Source organism: Marmota marmota, unplaced genomic scaffold (genome assembly GCF_001458135.2).
Source record: "Marmota marmota marmota unplaced genomic scaffold, marMar, whole genome shotgun sequence".
Taxonomy (NCBI): domain Eukaryota; kingdom Metazoa; phylum Chordata; class Mammalia; order Rodentia; family Sciuridae; genus Marmota; species Marmota marmota.
This window is the reverse complement of record NW_025999853.1, coordinates 6,120,296-6,136,344: the sequence shown is the minus strand read 5'-3', so window position 1 is coordinate 6,136,344 and position 16,049 is coordinate 6,120,296. Positions and strand designations below refer to the sequence as shown.

General features: G+C 35.0%; 1 protein-coding gene across 3 annotated transcripts in view; it reads left to right on the top strand.

Annotated features, from left to right (window-relative positions):
• The window catches only part of Polr3b (RNA polymerase III subunit B), a 130,053-nt gene that overhangs the window by 14,189 nt on the left and 99,815 nt on the right, over positions 1-16,049 (top strand). For all 3 annotated transcript variants that reach the window (XM_015482813.2, XM_048802616.1, XM_048802619.1), the window contains exons 6-9: positions 1,781-1,881; positions 5,132-5,223; positions 6,408-6,525; positions 8,205-8,313. In XM_015482813.2, the coding sequence (XP_015338299.1) occupies positions 1,781-1,881; positions 5,132-5,223; positions 6,408-6,525; positions 8,205-8,313 (420 nt within the window). The remainder of the gene's footprint in view (positions 1-1,780; positions 1,882-5,131; positions 5,224-6,407; positions 6,526-8,204; positions 8,314-16,049) is intronic.

Genomic DNA, 16,049 nt, shown 5'->3' with positions numbered 1-16,049 from the left:
GCCAGGTCTGTGAGGTAAGGTAGATTTCACTTGATTTGTGGTGAGGTGAAAAAGGGGTGTGGCCAGGACTGTAGGGTAAGGAGAGTATGTGTCCCAGTTTGACTTCTCCCTCCTCCCATTTCCCCTTTGCTAGATCTTTCCAGTTTTTAAAGAATAAGGCAGCCAATTGGCAATCTAAAAAAATTATTTTCCAAACTCTGTTACTGAGTTCAGAGAAGGGAGAAGACAATTTGAAGTTTAAGAAGGCTAAGGCTTCATTTGTTACTATAATTGGTTTTTCTGGTGTTGAAGAAAATATATAGATATTATTGTAATTAGAGATGAAAGGCAAAGATTTCTTGGATGGATTTTAGCTCTTGCAGAGCTGGGGACAGTGTGAGCAGGTCGGGGGCCTATGCAGCTGCTGCAGGCTCCATCAGAATAGCTCCACTCCTGTGGTCAGAGCAGACAAGGGGATGCAGACCTCAGGGCCCGTGGAGCGGGGACCTAGTTAGTTTTTTTTTTTTTTTTTTAATCATATCTGTGGAATTTCATTTCTGTTGAAGGGGTGGATCTGTTAAAACTCATTAAATGCTTGCCTATTATGTACATTACATTAATTTTATTAATAAAAATAATATTTATATATACAAGGCATCATGCTAAAAATTTTTTTTTTACACTCAGGAAATTAAAATGATCATTCTCATCCCCGTTTTTTATTTGAGGAGACTGAGATGTAGAAACAGAAGTGGTGGTGCCAGGATTTGAAACTAGGCAGTAGAGCCCACACTCTTGGCACCATGCCATACTGCCGTTAGTCTGTCCTGAAATAGGAGGCTTGACCTAGTTAATATAAGTATATAAATAATTTTTAATATTTCAAAATGACACTGTTCTAAAGACTAGATGTTTAAATATAACTATTTTTTGTTCAATAGAAGCCAGAGAGAGGATTTAGCACCATGAGTTATATGGTTGATATTCAGAAAAATTCTCTTTTTTGAAACTACAACCATCAACCTAATAGAAAAGTCATCAGAAAATTTGGATGTGGTTTCCTTATGTCTGATAATGGCTCAGGCAAGGCATCATTTAACTTGTCACTGCCATGTCAAACTGCATAGGGCAGCAGTATCTAAAATCCCACAGATGGTTCCAGAATTGTTAGAATGATTCAGTGAGTGATTTGTGCATAACATATCACTTGGTAAGGAGTTTAGTGTATTTGGAGAATATTTAAATATGGTTTTAATTTGTGTTTGTGTGTTTACATACTATAGGCACTGTTATGTTGGTTGTAAACTGTCTTGAACAGTACACCCAGGCACATTGATTACTTTCCATGGATTTACTTTGTAAGGAACATCATTGTTTTAAAGATACAGGGGGAGACTGGTGATGGCTCCAGATGAGTGAGAAGAAAATCAACATCAGATTTATTGTTTCATCTCTGAGCTGGCAGAACCAGGGATACTGTTGCAATGTCTGTATCAACTCGTGATGTCAGGACAGGGACTATGGCTTAGAGCAACAGCTCTTGTGTAGCATATGTGAGAACTTGGGTTTAATCTCTAGCACCACAAAACAAAACAGAAAAACATACATGATTTCATCTACCTCGTGGGGAAGGCATGTTGAGAACTCTCAATTCCCTAAGGCAGCACACTGAACAGCTCAGTGGAAGGAAGATCAAATTTCAGTGTGGGGCACACTGCCACTAGATTTTGAATTCTGAAGAGGTCAGAACCTGTTCTTTTCCAGAAAGGAGGAGTAATAATTCTCTGATTCTATTTTTCAGTGCCGCTTGAGGGACATGACATATTCTGCCCCCATTACAGTGGATATTGAATACACCCGAGGCAGCCAGAGGATCATCCGCAATGCCTTACCCATTGGCAGGTAAGAAATGAAGCCCATCCTGCAGCCACACTGCCTCAATTTCAGACTTATGATGTGACCTTGAATAAATTCTAAAGTTTTTGTTTATTTATTTATTTTGTTTGTTTCTTTTCCTTCATTTCCTCGTCTGAAATATGTAGGAAATGATACTTATTTCATGGGGTTGTTTTTTGGATTTGATGAGCCAACACTTGTAAGGCATGTACAGAAATGCCTAGCTTAGAATTGTGGTTGTTATTAATCGTGAAACTTTTTCTGTAAAGTTGGGGAAAATGCGTCCCTTTCCTCCTTTGATCCCAGCTGTCAGGGAACATTAGCTAAGATAGCATTTCACTGAACCCTTCCTGGGCTGATCATCTTGGTGGATCCTATGTATATTTTAAGTATGAGTTTTTTTGGAAATTTAACTTTTTACCACGCGGAAGTATTTAAAGGAGAAGTCACTTATTTGCCAGAACAAGTTTGGGAATAATAACAAGAGAGAGCATCAGCTAACATTTTGGAAATCTACTTTTTCTAATTAGGAAACTATATTGAGTCTCTTGTAGAAATGAACAAAATCCACAGTGTTGTGAGTTTAATAATGATATTAGACTTTTAAAATTAGTGTACATAATTTCTATTTGAGTGTCATGTCCCCGCCCCCCCCCCTCCCCGAAGTGCCATTTGTCATGCTGGGTTCTCAGGTGAATAGAACGCACAAAATATCAGCCCCTGTTGTCTACATACATTCACTCATAGCTTTCAGGGAAGGCAGGCATCAGTAATCATAGCAGCACAGGCGAGTCCTGGGATAGGCAAGTCCTTAACAAACTGCCCTCATGCTTCCCTCCAAGGGGAATGTATTGCATCAGATATTCTTATGTACTGTTGGGTCTGTTGCCAAAATCAGTGCAATATGTCTATATTATTTCTGTCTTCATTCTTCAGTTAGGAAAATAAGTGTGGATATTAAAATGTTAATTTGTGTTTTAGCAAGACTGTCGATCAGTGGGAAGATGATAGCATTTCTCTTATATACCATACTTTACTCTTTACTTATTATGAACCTGATTGAATACTGCGAAGGAAAGGGACGAGAGACTGGAGCAAAACGGAAATTGTAAGATTGAAAGTTTAGATCCTGTGTTGAGGAGGGGTTATGTAACTAGTATTTATTGAATACTGTATATGCCAGGTTCTATAATAGGTGATTTTATTAGTAACCCTGCATTTAGAAAACTGACCTCTGTTAAGTAGAGTGCTTATATGTAGCAGGTACTACCTTACTTACCTGGTCTCTTTTTAAATTATTTTTTGAGCTAAAAAGATTTAATTTGGATGCTATTCCTACTTGGTAACAGATCAAACAGTACATAAGAACATTAGATACAAAGTGGTAGCCTCCCTCCTTATTCCTCACCCTAGTCCCACTCCTAACTTGTAGCCTTTGCAGTTATTTCTTCTGGTGGTTGCTACAACCACTTCTAAATGCGGAGCTTTCCCCTTTATTTTCTACATCAACTTGAGATAATATTTATTGACTCCTAATATGGAAGATGTGGCTGAGCTTACTTTGTCACCATGTTTCTCCCTTCCTCGTCCATACTTTGCTTCTTTCTTTTAATTCTTCTTTTGGTTACTGTGGTAACTTTAATATTCTTAAATCTTTATTTCATGTTCTGTAACTTTAATCGGTGCAGGGTTCTCAGGTGTAAAAATGTAAATTGAGAATATTATTTTCCTTTCCTTACTATTATGATTTCTTTTTTGTTGTTGTTAAAATTTTTATTGTAGTTGTAGATGGACAGCATGCCTTTATTTATTTGTTTATTTTTTTATTCAGTGCTTAGGATTGAACTCAGTGCCTCACACATACTAAGCAAGTGCTCTGCAACTGAGCTACAGCCAGCCCCCATTAATGATTTTTTTTTTTTAACCAATGAGTTATTTAGAAGATGTTTAAATTTCCAAATTGGTGCTTTATGTCAAATTTTTGGAACTTTTTGAAAGCCTTTTTCTACAAATGTGTTGTGTGTTTGGAAACAGGGTTGTTCTCTAGTTGTTTTGTGCTATTGTCTGTAGTTTTCCTTTAGATCAGGCTTTTTTTTTTTTTTTTAAAAGAGAGAGAGAGTTTTTTTTTTTAATATTTATTTTTTAGTTTTCGGCAGACACAACATCTTTGTTTGTATGTAGTGCTGAGGGATCGAACCCGGGCCGCACGCATGCCAGGCGAGCGCGCTACCGCTTGAGCCACATCCCAGCCCCCTAATGTACAGTATTGTTGTTTATGTTTGCCTTAGAAATTTTGAAATGTGTACTTAGTAAAGTTTGAAAATAAGCAGTGCTTCTATTTTCCTGGAAAGAACAAAAACCTTAGAAAGTTTTTACTTGGATCAAATCAGTCTTGACTTTATATGCTTTTGTTATACCAACCTTTATTTCTATCTGGTTTTGTTTTTCTAACCCATAAATTAGAAATTATTATTCTTACAATGTTAATATTCATTTACATCTGTTAACATTTTTTTCCCATTTATCTGGTATTTTCTAACTTGACTATGATATGTTTAGGTGTGACTTTCTTTTTATTTATTTTGTGTAGATGTTTTTCTGAGGATTTATGACTTCTGTATTTTCTCTTGAATCATTCTCTCTCCATCTAGAAGTCTAAAGATGCACATTAGACCTTCTTTGTTCTCCCATGACTGTAAACTCTCCTTCCTATCTTCCATCTCTTAATCATTTTGAAATACATTCTTAATAATTTCTCTTTCTAGTTCTGTAATTTTGTATTTCTCTTTGTCAAATCTATTATTAGTCATCTTGTTCTTAGAGTTTTAGGTGAATGACAAAACTTAATAGTGCCAAGATGGTTTTCTTTTTTTTAATTTCCTGATTAGTTTTGATCGTCTCTTGTCCTTACACTTGGTTTCTCTGTGTTATTCCGAGTAACTGCATTCATGATACATTTATCATGAGTGAGGAGTTGCTGTCATTTCTGACTTTCACTAAAATCAGTATGCACAATTTAAGCTAAATGTTTGAGATTTTATTTTCTATGCTAGAAAAGTAGTGCCCTGAGAAAATTCTTTGTTTCCTGTGTCTCTTTCATATAATATTGTTCTTTTGCCTTTCTAACAGAGTGCACAGATATGCAGAATCCTTAGTGATGTGTGCACCGCACGTATTGTCTTCTTTGCAACTTTTGCCAGTGACTGTTTGAACATGTTATTTTCTTTCTTTTTTTTTTTTTTTTAATTTTGAACAGGATGCCCATAATGTTGCGAAGTTCAAATTGTGTTCTTACAGGGAAAACACCAGCAGAATTTGCCAAATTAAATGAATGTCCTTTAGACCCAGGTATGTGCAATAGCTTAGATTTACCCCCTTTCATTTTTTTTTCTTTGTTCTGATGTAGCTGTTGTTTAACATTTTCCTTAAAACAATATCAGCCTTTCTGCCTTATAATGAACAATATTGTATAAAACTGTGTTCACAAAACATCTGAAAATTTGGCTTCAGCTTTATTCTCTTAGTCTGTATTTCTAAAAATATACTGTTTCCTGTTTTGTGTTAGATTTGAAATTTTAACACCCCAAGTTCTGACTTACTGCCATGGTTCATTAGTCTTTGCTTTTTATGCATGCTCAATGTTTTCTTTGGGGATGCTTAAAATTCAAGAGTAATTGACTCAAGTTACTTGTCTAGCCTGGTTTAAAGTGGCTCACTTTAGACTGTTTTAAGTACAGCAAAGGAGGGAAAAATTGGAAGTCTTTTTAGTTGTCGTTTAAATTTTAAAAATTATATGTGTACTTATTTTTACGCAGCTTCTTTGGTGAAGTTTCAAATGTAACATAACAGAAAATCGTCTTAATACCTTAGCTCACATTTCACACTGACTTATTTTAATTTATAGTCACTTTAATTCCTATATAGTTGCATTGATGTGGAATCCTAGAAGTTTTTGGAAGAAAACTAGATTTTACTAGACTGTAACAAAATGTTTCATAAGTCAAATGTGCTGCCTTGTTTTACTTATATTCTGCAGGAGAAATGAAGTTTCGATCTACTCTGAATTGTGTGCAAAAAAATAAAGTGTAATGTTATGAGTTTTTCTAAATAGGTTATCTAGGAAACCTAATCTTAGTCTACTATAGTCACTGACTTGTTAGAAAACTTGGAATAAATTTCAGTCTATGTTGAAGACTGTTTGTTACTTTTGTGCTTAAGGAATCTGAAGTTTAATTTAGTGTCTTTCTTTTTTCATTTACATGCTCTATGTGTCAGGGGATGGTAATATGGACACCAATAGGATATAGCCTATGTCCTTAAGAAGGGTATTATCTTGCGACTCATTTGTATGAAATCATGTGCTGACACTGTCATTCATCCAACATAAAACAATATCGGCAGCACCTTCAGGTTAAGTGATCACCAGTGCCACAGAGCATTGGAGATGTGATCTCTAGTCAGGAGATCCTACACTGTTCAGTCACACTAGCTGAAGAAAAGATGGTAAAACTTTCCTTGTTTCCTCTGGACAGGTGGCTACTTCATTGTTAAAGGAGTTGAAAAAGTCATTCTTATCCAAGAACAGCTGTCTAAGAACAGAATCATCGTGGAGGCAGATAGGAAAGGAGCTGTGGGAGCTTCTGTTACCAGGTATGGGAAGCAGAGATAGTGCTGTTCAGGTATGTTGATATTCCTAAATACCAGGTGGCTGTTGTCCTCTATGGAGACTGTCAGTGTTTCTCTCAATAGCAGATATTGTGATTTTGAAATTATCTGCATTCAATTTACTGTGTAAGTCTATAATTATAGGGTATTGATTGATTGTTTTGGATACTGGGAATTGAACCCAGGTGCACTCAACTACTGAGCCACATCCAGAGCACTTTTAATTTTATTTACCTACTTTTTGAGACAGGGTCTTTCTAAGTTACTTAATGCCTTGCTAAGATGCTGAGGCTGGTCTTGAAATTGTCATCCTGCTGCCTCAGCCTTCTCAGTCACTGGGATTTCAGGTGTGTGTCACCACACCCAGGTAGGATATTGATTTTAAAATTTCAATGATGAGTATGTGAGACAGCATTTGAAAGGTGACTATTTAATTGGATTTTCTATTAATCTGTAGCATAAAATGAACTTGTATAAAATAAAACATTACAAAAGTACTCCAGTTTTTCATGCTTATTTTCATTCTGACCATTTACATGTATATTCCTACATTCTTATAGGCAGAGGCCATTTTATATTCATTATCTAATGAATTACATCATAAACTTAATTTTCTAGACTAGCCTCATTCACAATGTATTTGTTTTGTACAAAAGCATCCCTTATATCATTTATGTAACCTCTTTTCTGTGTTTTATTCATGTCTTCACTTTTCTCTCTGATAGAAAGGCAGCTAACAGTAATGATAGTTTATCGAGCACTTACTAGCAGCTAGGCAGTATCTTAAGTACTTTAATTTTATTTGTCACTGCAACTCTTCATGATTAAATGGTACCACCTCCATTTTATAGATGAGTAATAAGCCCTGAGCTCACTTTGGTTGTAAGTAGCAGCCAGCATTTGAACCCAGATGTAATAATTCTACAACCTACATCTTTCCACTATACACAGTTTTGGAGCCAGTCTGGATTTGAATCCCACAAGTGCATTTCTGACTGATACTGAAGAGGGCAGTTACTTAGATTCGTTTTCTAGGACAGCACTTCTAAATAAGTTATTATGTAAAAGATTAGTGAGTCGTGGTGCATAGTATGTTGTAGGTAATGAGTATGTGTTACTATTGTGGTTGAATAGAGCTTTCAAATGCTTTTAAATTCATTAAGAATTTTAAAACTAACAGAGGTAGTACTAGAAGGAGATTACTTAGTGTTTTTGTGGCTTCAGTGTATACCAAGACTGGAGGTGAGTCTTATTGGAGTATTAATTTAACGTCCATTTTTTTCCTCTTATTTCTACTTTTTTTCAAGTGGCTTTGGGCCCATTTTTAGTTATTTCTTTCTTTTTATTTATTTTTTTTCTTTTCAATACATGAAAGTAGTCATGATGTATGCCCTTCACTGGATATAGTAATTCAGGTGAAGTTAAAGTGAAGTAGGTCAGGAGGTGACTATCACTCATTTATCCACAAAGCTTCTACCATAATCTCAAAGCTAAAGAAAAATAGGTTGTTTTATTCCCAAATCCCCCGTACTGAAAAAAAGAAAGGAAAAAAAAAAAGAATTTTAGTGTTTTCAAATTAAACCTGGTTGATGGATGCTCATTATTACTGCAGTTGAATGTTACTGAGTGAGGATGCAGCTTAACAAACTTGTATTTATGCATAGCTCCACCCATGAGAAGAAAAGTAGAACGAACATGGCTGTGAAGCAGGGGCGGTTTTACCTGAGGCATAACACCTTGTCTGAAGATATACCCATTGTCATCATATTTAAGGTAAGATTGCTGCTCTTTTTTGACACTAGAAAGAATTTTTTCTCTATTTTCATAGCTAATTAGAAGTTTGGAAAGTAAGGAATTCTAGGAGTAGAGGGGTTGGTGGCATAGATAAATTGACAGTCATATGATTCATCTTAAATTGAAAGTTAGTAAAACAGGTTCATATATATTTTTAAAAATTATTTTAAAATTATTTAAATATTTTATTTGAAATGTTTTAGCATGTTTAAACACCTTTTAAGGGTGTATAAATCTTTTTTAAAAATCACACATTTAAAAAATATATCCAAAGTATAGAAGGGTTATGTAGTAATGAGTAAAAGCCTCTACCCACCCTGTACTTAGCCACACAGTCCTGCTACCCAGAGTCCCCACAGTTTCTAATTCTTGTGTGTATCTTTAAGAGATAATTTTGTTTGAAACTTACATACAGTATTTTACAATTAGCTCTTTTTCTTTCTTTCTGACTTACATCTTGGAGATAGTCTTACATTTTGTCCATGTGGACCTACTGTTATTTTTGATAAACTGCTCAATTTATGTGGGTAACATAATTTATTTGACCAATCCTCATTCAGTGGACATATACATCTCTTGTTATTACACAGCTGCTATAATATCATGTCATGCATGAGCGCGGATATCTAAATTCCAGCAATGGAATTTTCTAGGTCAAAGAGTATAAAACTGGACACAGTGGCACATACCAAGTAAGGAATTCTAGGAGTAGAGGGGTTGGTGGCATAGATAAATTGATAGTCATTTGATTCATCTTAAATTGAATGATAAAAATTGAGTATAAAATTGAACACAGTAGCACTTACCAAGTAAGGAATTCTAGGAGTAGAGGGGTTGGTGGCATAGATAAATTGACAGTCATATGATTCATCCATTTATAGTAGTCCTGGCTGCTTGGGCACCTGAGGCAGAAGGATCACAAGCTCAAGGCCAGCCTGGGCAACATAAGAAGACCCTGTTTCCAAAAAAAAAAAAAACAACTATGGGCCAAGTTTCTTTTCTTTTTTCTTCCCCCCCCGCCCTTGAGACTTCTAGATTCTTGTAAGTTTTTGTATAAACAATTCTTTAATCAACAACTAATTTTTTTCTAGCTTAGTTGTAAATTTTTGGCTTAGAACCCAAAAGATACTTACTGTAGAAATAATGGAATAATTTTCTCAGATATTTGCATAATGGTCCAGAGATATCAAAACTATACATGTTCTATAAACAGCTAAATTGTAGTATTAATCATTAAGAAAAACAAAAGGACAGTGATATAGTTTTCATGAGTTCCATGTTTGTGAATTCACATATTTTCTAAAATTTATAGCCTCACAATCAGTACTGGTGGTGCTTCTTTGGTTATTCATGGATGTGTACATATACAGAATAGCAAGCTGTTTGAGTCACCCAGTGCACATGTTCCTGCTGAGGTAAAGAAGGAAACACTTCGCTTTCTTGTTTCAGCTTCTTTTCCAGTACACTTAATGCCATGTTTTTGTATTTTTGCTTGTGGTTTTGCTATATAAGATGACTCCCAAATATAATGCTGAAGGCATTGCTAATGTTCCTAAACACTAATGGAGAAAATATGTATGTTAACCATAGTCAGGCATGAGATATGGTACTTTTAGCTGAGTTCATTGTTAATGTGTCAACAGTGCATTAAGTAAGGTGTTTTTAAACAAAAGTATACATCAGTTGACATTCTGTATTGATCAGTTAAGAAACATGTTGTTCTTGCAGTCTTCTAGGAACCTAACCCTGTGTTTTCTCCAGGAGTAACAGTCCAATATGCTAATTAAGTGTAATTCAGCAACTTTATCAATAGAACATCCATGGAGAAAGATAATGGACGGCTATCTGGGTATAAAATGAAACCTTGATGGCTGGCTGAATTGAAATAGCTTAGATTATTTTAGAAGATACTGGATACTTCATATAAATTTAGAGATTGATAATATTCGTTTGTCATCATTCAGTTTTACTTTAGAATTATTACTTCTGTTTAGCAGTTATGATAGTGGAAATATATTTTGGGTCACATTGAGAAGCAACAGGAAGAGATCCTCTGAGATTGGAACTATCTAAATTGGAAAGGAAAATCAATAGGTATAATTTCCAGAGGAGTAAGAAAGAAGGGATTGAGTCTTTACTGTCAAAGGTGCCATTGGGTGACAGAGCATAGAGTCCGGGAGAAAGTCAGACTTCTTCAGGTCAGGTTGGTGATTGGGGGCTAGAGAGTGTGCCCCCTGGTGGTTCATACTATTGAAGGGATATTGATAAGTTGGGTTCTTTAACTCAGGAAACATGTCAATGCAATTATGTGGTGGGCATGGTGGCACATGCCTGTAATCTTAGAGACCCAGGAGGCTGAGACAGGAGGATCACAAGCTCAAGGCCAGTCTCAGCAACTTAGCAAGGCTCTAACAACTTAGTAAGACCCTGTCTCAAAATAAAAAATTTAAAGAGCTGGGGATATAGCTCAGTGGTAAAGCACCACTGGTTTAATTCCTAGCACACACACACACACACACACACAAATACATTCAATTATGTGAAGGAAGTTCTAGGAAATTTTCTCTATATTTAATACAGTTTAATGTGCTTTTGAGTTCTATAAATGAGGTGGAACCATTTATTTTCTGTTCAGGATAATGATGATAATAATCATAATAACAGGACAGTTGTAGTAGGGTCCAGAGAGAATTCTTAAAAAAAAATTTATATTTTTTTTTCTTATTTTCTCTCTTTGAAGTTTTAATTTTTAAGCACAGAAGGCATTTTCGTTTTCCTTGTAGGGATCCCATAGTTCCAGACACAGTGTCTTAAAGTACATAGTGATGAATAAAAAAATTTTATCTAACAGTGTGGAATCACATCTCCAGCAGAGGGCAGTATGGTCCCACACATCCTGAGGGCATTTTTGAAAGTTTTATTTTTTTTATTTTTTATTTTTTTTGGTAGGACTGTTTTCTTATACCAGAAATTTTAAATTAAAAAAAAATGCATTTAATCTTATATTACTGATATATAAAGTGTGTAAGGAGCAGCATGTATGTGTAGAAATCAGAAAAAAAAATATTAAGTATTTTTTTTGGCTCTGTGACAAAAGTTTAATAAGTCATTTTCTTCTGTTAAATATAATATTTTATTGTAAATACATATAAATGTAATACATATAAATATTGTAAATGTTTATAGCTGACTTAAGTCCTTTTTAGAATGGGGCTATTGAGTTAGCATAATTATGTAAGTAGTAGTTGAGATTCCTACTTTTTCCCTTTCTGATTGCAAAACATTTCTTTTATTGTAAAGATTTAGACAGCCACTGAAAAGTATGGCTACATTTTAAAAATTTTTCCAGACTTTCCCCCTGTGATTTTTGTAATATACACACAGTGTTTTTAAATAAATGAGTTGTGAATAGTTTCCCATGTCTATAAATATGAATATGTGCTATCATTTTTAATATATGTGTGTATAAGTAGCAAATATGGTATAATTTATTTTACCAATTTCCTATTGTGGGACATTTAGGTATCATTTTTTTTCCTCAAGTGTTTTCACCCTGGGATGACTCTCAAGATTATACATGTTTATGCACATTGCTGATATTTTGTGAGACTTTAGTTCTGGAAATGGAAGTGTATTTTTTTTTAATGCTTAGTACACATTGCTAATTTTTTTCCTAGAGAATCATCTGTTAACCATCTAAGTAGTACATAAATCTTAAAATTTTTAAAATGTTAGTTCATATAAATGAACTAAATTTGGTCATAAGTAGTCACTTTTTTGGTCTTTTTCACTCTAGGGATGTTTCAATAAATGGATGGGAATTTGTTGATAACCACTGTTTAGACTTTTCCAGCTGGGAAGCAGCATAGAGTATTAGACAGCTTCTCCAGTTTCTAGCTATGTGACCTTGGGCAGATTTCCCAGTCTCTTTGAGTCCTGGAGACTTCACCTCTGGGGTGGTTGTGAAGCACGGATGAGATCATGTATTTTTTGAAAACACAGTGCCTGGAAAGAGGATACTCTTTCCCTTTCCTTGCTTCTTCCTACCCACTTACTGTCAGAAGCTGAGGAAAAAAAACTGGGATGCCAGAAAAGGGACATCATTTCTCTTTTTGTGTTGTGTGGCCGTAACACAGACCTTGACAGTCATTAGGACTTGATGGTTGTTGTTTGTAACCAACAATTGGCTAAAAGTGACAGAAACAGCAGGGTTTCCAGATTCCATGCTGAGTCTGAATATGACGGATAAAGCTTTTAAGACCTAGATCAGTCTTATTTATGGACTTAAATTACTGTAAAGGTTTTCCTGCCCATGAATCTTCCCTGCTTTCTATTTTGTACTCCCAAGCATTGGGTAGTTGACTATGGGGGCATCTGTAGGAAAGTTTTTCTGGAGAAGAGGATCCAATTTCAGAGATGCTGAGCATTGTTTCTTGGAAACCAACTTGCATGGAAATATTTTATCTTTGAAGAGAAACAGTTATATAATGAAAGAGGGCCATCACAGATTTATTATCTGCTAGGACTGCTCTGAGTAATAATTGGTGGACTTTAGTTACTTTAAAGAAAAATCTGAGATTTCTGAATATTAGATATTTTAACATTCTCTCCTTTCCTGTTTTCAAATAATAATTGGTGCACATGTCATTCTCTTCTGCTCATTAGTTTTCTTTTTCTTCTTGATTTTGTGTATCTGTGGATATCCAAGGAGAGGACTTCATGCCATTTTTAAAATCCCCCCTGATTTTGTTTAGCATCATTGCTGGTTGCTAGACTGCATGGCCTTCTGATGAAATGTATTCTCTCTGCTAATTTTTCATAAAGTATTTCGTAACATTTATTTTTGACTTATTAGTTTAGTAGAAATGATTTCAGGTTATCTGGAGTACAAAGAGTTCCAGATAAAGGTAGTTTTCAGATGTTTAAATTACGTCTGTAAGGCAAAATTGTTGGGCATTTTGTTCGTTTCCATAGCAATGTATCATTTATTTGTAGCTAACTACTGAAGGCTAAATAGTCATAAGGTCAGTTCTATCTTTGGAGCTGAGGCGCTTTAAAAAATTTTTTTAAATGTTTATTTTTCAATTGTATTTGGACATAATACCATTATTTTATTTATTTATTATTATGTGGTGCTGAGGATTGAACCCAGGGCCTCGAATGTGCTAAGTGAGCGTTTTACCACTGAGCCACAACTCCAGCCCCACTGGAGCACTTTTGATGATAACTTAAATGGTTATTGCACCTGCATTTCAGTGGGTTGATACAGGAAGACTTTCGTACTTTGTGGGAAAGCTTTGGCAGTAATCACGCTTTCCACACATATGCTGTCACTTACATGAGTACTGTATACCTTTGTTTCATGGCTTAGACATATTTGGAAGGCCTCAGAATCCATGTTATACCACTTGAGAATTTTGTGCAGTTACTTAGATTTAACATCAGGACAATTTGAAGTGGCAATCCAACTATCAAATGAAGAAGGTTTTTTTTTTTTTCTTTCCCCATTATTATTGAACACCAAAATAGACAATCCAATTTATACTTTTTTTTTAAAGAGAGAGAGAATTTTTTAATATTTATTTTTTAGTTTTCAGTGAACACAACATACTTATTTTATTTTTATGTGGTGCTGAGGATCGAACCTAGTGCCCCGTGCATGCCAGGCAAGTGCGCTACCGCTTGAGCCACATCCCCAGCCCCCAAACTTATACTTTTTAAACTTGGATATTACTGAAATAAAAAATGCTAAAATAATGTAAATGATGGTATGATGCCAATCATGTACAACCAGAGAAATGAAAAGTTATGCTGCATTTGTGTACAATGAATCAAAATGCATTCTGCTGTCATATATACCTAATTAGAATGAATGAATAAATAAATAAATAATGTAGGTGGCTTTTAGTTCACATGATTTAAATGTTAATAAACCTAAAGAAAGTGGGGGTAATCTAGAAAGGTCTTTCTATTTCAATTCAAGATTCTATTTCTGCCTCAGACCTTTTCTTTCTGTGTGATTTTGCATGTTCTGTTTAGTATCTATCCTATATAGGTGTCTATTCATTTTGGGCCTTTCCTCTCAAAAGTGAAGTGCACTGGTTAAGTTTTACAGCAAAGATTTTAGAGAAACATGAATGGATTCCACCACAGATAGTTACCTTAGCATTGTTTTTCTTATATTTGAATTTCATTGAAACCCTTAAAACATTATTTTGAGAGACAAGTAAAAATTAACCTACACTCTATGCAGCTTTTCATAGAGAAAAATTCTTTCCTAATACTTGTGACTGGCTACTTGCAGACTGAGGACAAAGTATAGATGATTCTGTTACCATCAAAGTAGATTCGACTCATTGTGCTTGAGCTAAAAATAACCTAGTTTTTGTTTGTTTAAAAAAATAGAATTGATCTTTTTTTAGAATTGCTTTCCTTTAAAAAGAAAGACTATTATTTTAATAAATTTGTGTTATTTTCAAATAGTGAGATTTATCTGTAGTTTTATTTTGAATAAATACTTCATATCAAATCACAGGTTAAAACGCACACACAAAATTAAAAAGCACAGCAAAGCTATTTGTGTCCTGAAAATTTCTTTGTTTATAAAACAAACAAAATTTAACAAATTAAATTAAAAATTTAAAAATTTTTAAGAATTCAAATAGCATTTTAATTCCAAAAGTTGTTGTATTAGTTGTCTGTGCTTTTGTAATTATTATAGCTTCTGTCGGTATTTGAGGATTGCTTGACTGAGTAGTTCTGGTCCTCCCAGCCACAGCTGAGCTGGGCTGCTTCCTTTGGGGCTCATCAATAGGCCAGTTGGGAGAAAGCCTCAGTCTTACTGTCTGTCAGTCGGAAGTTGTGGTCCCTCCCTACTAACTCTTCCCACAGACTGCTCTATTGTCTTCTTTTTTTTTTTTTTTGTATATATTTACTGTATTTTATTTTATTTTATTTTTTCTATTGTCTTCTTGATGTGGCAGCTAGAGCAAGGAGGAAGTGACCTGCCGTTTATACCCCAAACCTCTAAAGTTGTATATGCTGGTTCCTCATATTAATTTAGCATTCCCCCAGATCTTCAGAATTTTCAGGAACTTTACTTCTGAAGATAAAATGAAAACTCTAGGGTGGGAGAAGGTGTGTGACTGTGGGTAGTTGGGGTGTCTTTCTGCAGCTGGTGTTCTGTCAGGACGGTCACTTCTGACCTTGGAGATGTTGGATAGGTGCTCTTTCATTTGTACTGAGGGTAGTGCCCTTGCTGTTCTGCATTGGGACTTGGGATTCAGTTTTCCTTTCTCTCCTTTGTGTGGAGGAGAACTGAGAATTAGATGGTCAAAGCTTGACTGAACAATTATCTTCAGTTCTGTCTTTTTTGGTTCTGTCTTGTCTGCAAAGCTAAAGGAAGAATTATAATGGAAATATAACTTTTCCCCTAACTTCTAAGAGGCAGATTATTACTCTGCCAAGAGAGGTTTTGTGGATTATGCTGTTTCTCACTATGGCAGAGTTCCAGGTGACCGTGTGAAGAAGTAGGCTCTAGGACCATGTGGGATCTACAGAAACGTGTATAGCTGTGCCACCTTGAAACGCTTTAGTGGATTTCTTCGACCTGTTAAGGGTGTTCTTAGTTTTTAAACATCTCTTTTAAGACCTGTATGAACTGTGGTTTGATATCTTTAGAATTCTGAGGTAAAACATGTGCATTTGTTAGGAAA